This window comes from Aedes albopictus, chromosome 2 (genome assembly GCF_035046485.1).
Source record: "Aedes albopictus strain Foshan chromosome 2, AalbF5, whole genome shotgun sequence".
Taxonomy (NCBI): Eukaryota; Metazoa; Arthropoda; class Insecta; order Diptera; family Culicidae; genus Aedes; species Aedes albopictus.
In genome coordinates this window covers 182534304-182538480 of record NC_085137.1, presented here as the reverse complement: position 1 = coordinate 182538480, position 4177 = coordinate 182534304, and the positions used below count along the sequence as shown (strand labels likewise).

Sequence of the window (4177 nt, the reverse complement as noted above, 5' to 3'; positions counted from 1 at the left end):
AAAGTATCAAAAAATGACAACTGTCTTTATTGCAGTGTGATGCCCTGATTATCTAGTAAGTTAAAATTATTACAATCATCACCATTGTGCTAGGAAATTTCTGCTACGACTACTACAACTACTGTACAATACTTATCACTTTTTGTTCCGGGATGGCGTTCTGCTGAGCCCAAATGGCTATAACTACCTCGCTGTTAGTCATCGGTCTAAAGGCTTAAAACTGTTTTCAATACATAGGTATACACACAATCACATTACTAAAATGTTCTGTTGAATGGGGGGAAATTGCACATAGTGGAAGCAAAACTAATAAAAACAGCCGCTAATGAAGAATGGTTCATAAAGCATATTAGCACTAAAACAAATTAAGTAAAAACAAACTTCACACTTCGTCAACGGGGAACAATGCCACTTTGGTTCCAATGAGCAAAATTACGAAAACAGATTTTGCGTCTGAAAATGGGCCTTCTGAAAATTGTATTTGTCGATATGTACTCTGATTGAAATTTACGAGACTTTCATGCTTAAAATTAATGGAATTTTGCATTTTTCATTTTCAGACTTCTTTTCTCGTTAATTGCACCGGAACGATCAAAGTTCGTTCCTCTCCTTGTCCGTCGCCGTTCGTCATACGGCCAGATGCAGATACTCCACCAGGAACACGCGGAAGACCTTGATCAGGTTCTGTACGGTGCCAATGTCCACGGCGTTGGCATCGTCGGACAGCTTGTGCCACACATCCGGGAACGGACTGGGAATCACGTGCAGAATCCGGACCTGACGCTGCAAGAACGGAATGTGGTCGTCCTCGATGTAGGCGTAGTACGAATGCGGCTGGAAGTACCGGACCGTTTGCTGGTTCGGAGCTACGCTACTGTAGGAGTAGCGCTCCAAATGTCCGGCTCGCTCCAGCCGTTCCTCGGCCGACAGGAGCTGGGAGTACCAGCTTTCGGTGTTCTGGAAGTAGCTGTAGAAGTTGGGATCCGGAGTTCCGATCAAATCCAACAGCACCAGCATATCGATTCGCTTCAGCTTGTCTTCCGCCTCCCAGCGAGCGGCCAGGTGCCGAGCTCCGTAGATTGAATCCTTCGGTCCCCACTGGTGGAATGCTTCCTCCCCGTCGAAGAACACCAGCTGCAAACTCAACGAATTGTCCAACTTTTTCTTGTTCAACTGAGCCTTCAACGACTGCGCCAGATCCAACATCATTGCACAGGGAACGGCCGAATCCGTGGCCCCGATGAACACCTGGTCCTTGAAGTATTTGCTATCGTAGTGGCACGCGAGCACTAGGAACCGCTCGGCGTTCGGATTCAGAGTAGCAATGATATTGGCAAATCCCAGCTTCCCGAAGGTGGGCGTTTCGTCCTGGAACTCATCCAGCTCCACCTGCCAATCCAACTTGCGCAGGTAGTTCACAATGTAGTTCTTGACATTTTCGTGGCCAGGCGTTCCGACAACACGCTCCACCAGCAGATGCTTAAGTATCTCATTCAGTTCGCTGTTCCGGGACAGTTCCGAAAGGTGCTGAAGGCCGGACACCGAAATTTCCTTCGGGCGATGGTTGTCCTATAAAACATAACTGATTAGTTTAATCACATATAATGATTGCTTGTTAGTTATATTAACCATCCGGAAAGTTAGTTAAATTAAATAATGAATGGAAAACTTACCGCAGCATTCACATAATGTAATGCTATCACCGACTTATAACCAAACGTAATCGGCAATTTTTGTTGGATTTTACCGAGATACACATTTCGGCCAAATAATTTACTAAATTTCGGCAAAACATTGCTCAGCAGTTTCATTTCAGCAAACTATGCTGGTGCTTGAACAATAACAATATTAAAACATACCCTTTACCAGTGCTGCCATCTGGGAAAGTTCGGAGAAAAGTTATGTCCTCAAAGGACCTTTAAGATCCTTGTAAAAAATCCATTCAATAGCTGTTATAAGCACAGCTCTAGTCACATTTTGGCATGTTGCACCTAGTGATCAGATGATCAAATTGACCTCCAAGATTGTTGATTTTTCCCACGCAAGTTCGGGCCACTCTAGTGTAATCAATCATCGATCAGCCGGATGATTGCTGTTTAATACTCTTACGATTATTCCCACCGGAACTTACCCATTTCAGCTTGAGCTCATCGTTCTGGGTGTGGGCACGGCTGGATGTTTGCAGTAGAATCACCGCTAGAAGGACGTAAACGGATTGAAGTCGTGGCATTTTGTTCCGGACTTGGAACACACTCAGTAAGTACTGATAACAACAGTTACGAGCAGTGGAGCAGACCGCTAGTACTGCTGCTGCTACTGCTAATCACGGCCAAATTATTTATGGCCTTGGTTGGTACAACAGTTGGAATCTGGCGAGCGCGGGTGTGACGAAAAAGATGACGGGAACACCGAACAGGGCCCAAAAGCAGCAGCAGCAGCTGTGAACACCCTCACCACGACTTCACGACTTCGTAGTGACTGCAACTGACCGACTGATTAATGATTGTCGTCACAACACTTTCATGACGGACGGGTCGCGAAAAAAAAACAGGTTCATCACAAATTACGTTACACATTTTTATAGTATCGAAAGGAGAATAAACCAGTAACAAATTTTGAAAACGACGTATAATCAATGCCACATACGGCGTTTTCAAAATTTGTTAGTGAAATATTTTGAAATTTTCTTACGAAAGTCCTCGTGGCTAATGCATGAATCACAAAAAAAATAAAATAAAATAGGTACTTTTTGATCGTTTCGTAGTTTTTGTAGTACCCAGATGATTGAAAGAGTGACAGCATGCTGCCAAATAGACAGCACTGAAAACGTCAACAAATGCCCGATACTGAAATTGCGTTTTCATCATCCGTCGTCCATGACTGAAAACTGAACGAAACCCATTGGCGAAAGGTAAAGTTAGAAAATACACTTCAGAGGAATATTCCCGAAATAAAGGACTGATCAAAATCTTTGCGATATTAAGGGATATTAAATACCTAACTTCGTAAGTAGTTCATATGATTCGCATCCGTATTTACCCTCACGTGAAATCAAAACTATCATTAAGATGTTGGGATGGGAACATTCACTTGCAAAGAGTTACACTCACTTGCTATTTTCTCAGCTCAGAAGCGTGCAATCAAGAAACGATGTATGGACGACTTTTGCTTTGTGATTTTGTCTACAAGTTACACAGAGTTACACTCACTTGCTATTTTCTCAGCTCAGAAGCGTGCAATCAAGAAACGATGTATGGACGACTTTTGCTTTGTGATTTTGTCTACAAGTTTGCCGAATAGAGTAAAGGTTGCACACGCATACCAAAGTCGTGACAGAGCGGTGAAAGCAACTCTCCACGAGGTGAGTGTAATTTACATTCACCTCGTGAAGAGTTGCTTTCGCAGCTCCCTCACGATTTTGGCATGCGTGTGCGACCTCTACTCTATTCGACAAACTTGTAGACAAAACCACAAGGCAAAAGCCGTCCATACATTGTTTCTTGATTGCACGCTTGTGAGCTTAGAAAATCCAGTGAGTGTAATTCTTTGCAGGTGAGTGTTCCCATCCTTGCCGACATCAACAATGTTGTATTTTCGTAAAATGGTTCGTAGAGCGCCTTTCCGAATTCTTATAAGAAAGTGTTATCCTTAAAGCCTAGTACTCACCTGGCAAGAAATGAGCTCAAGGAACAAAAGGCATTTTTGTTTGAGCAAAACTTTGGGTAACTTTAAACAACACAGTTGCGAGAAATGGCGAAAACAACAACAGGGTTACCCAAAGCTATTGAGCGATCCAAATTCCTGTGTGGTAGTGGTTTGTGTTCAGATATCCCGTGTTAATCTATCTGTAAGAACTTTGTAAACATCTTTTGTTCTCACGTATATGGATAAGCTTGCATTAGGTTTCGTGAGACATTTTTTGGACAACTCAATGCTCAAACCTCGGCTCAAGCAGCATCAAATTAAGAAAGGAATCATAATACTCACGCCTTTTAATTTATTTCAGAAACGGAGAATTGGTCTTCTCACCATACCAAAATTTAGCCCATTACTTCAATTCTAGTACTTCACCGATTGTGTCCTATTATGGCAAAAATCATTAAAATATGAAATTTTCAAGTATTTTTAGTTCCTTGAAGGCAATATTCAAGAATAATTAAAAAATAATTCGGCGAGT

General features: G+C 42.4%; 1 protein-coding gene across 1 annotated transcript; it reads right to left on the bottom strand.

Annotated features, from left to right (window-relative positions):
* LOC109419580 (glutaminyl-peptide cyclotransferase) lies at nt 1-2457 on the bottom strand. The gene is made up of 2 exons (XM_019693802.3): nt 2132-2457; nt 1-1569 (listed from the first exon to the last, which is right to left on the bottom strand). The coding sequence occupies exons 1-2, from the start codon at nt 2228-2230 to the stop codon at nt 628-630; spliced, it is 1041 nt and encodes a 346-aa protein (XP_019549347.3). The 5' UTR covers nt 2231-2457; the 3' UTR covers nt 1-627.
* Between the last annotated feature and the right edge of the window lie 1720 nt (nt 2458-4177).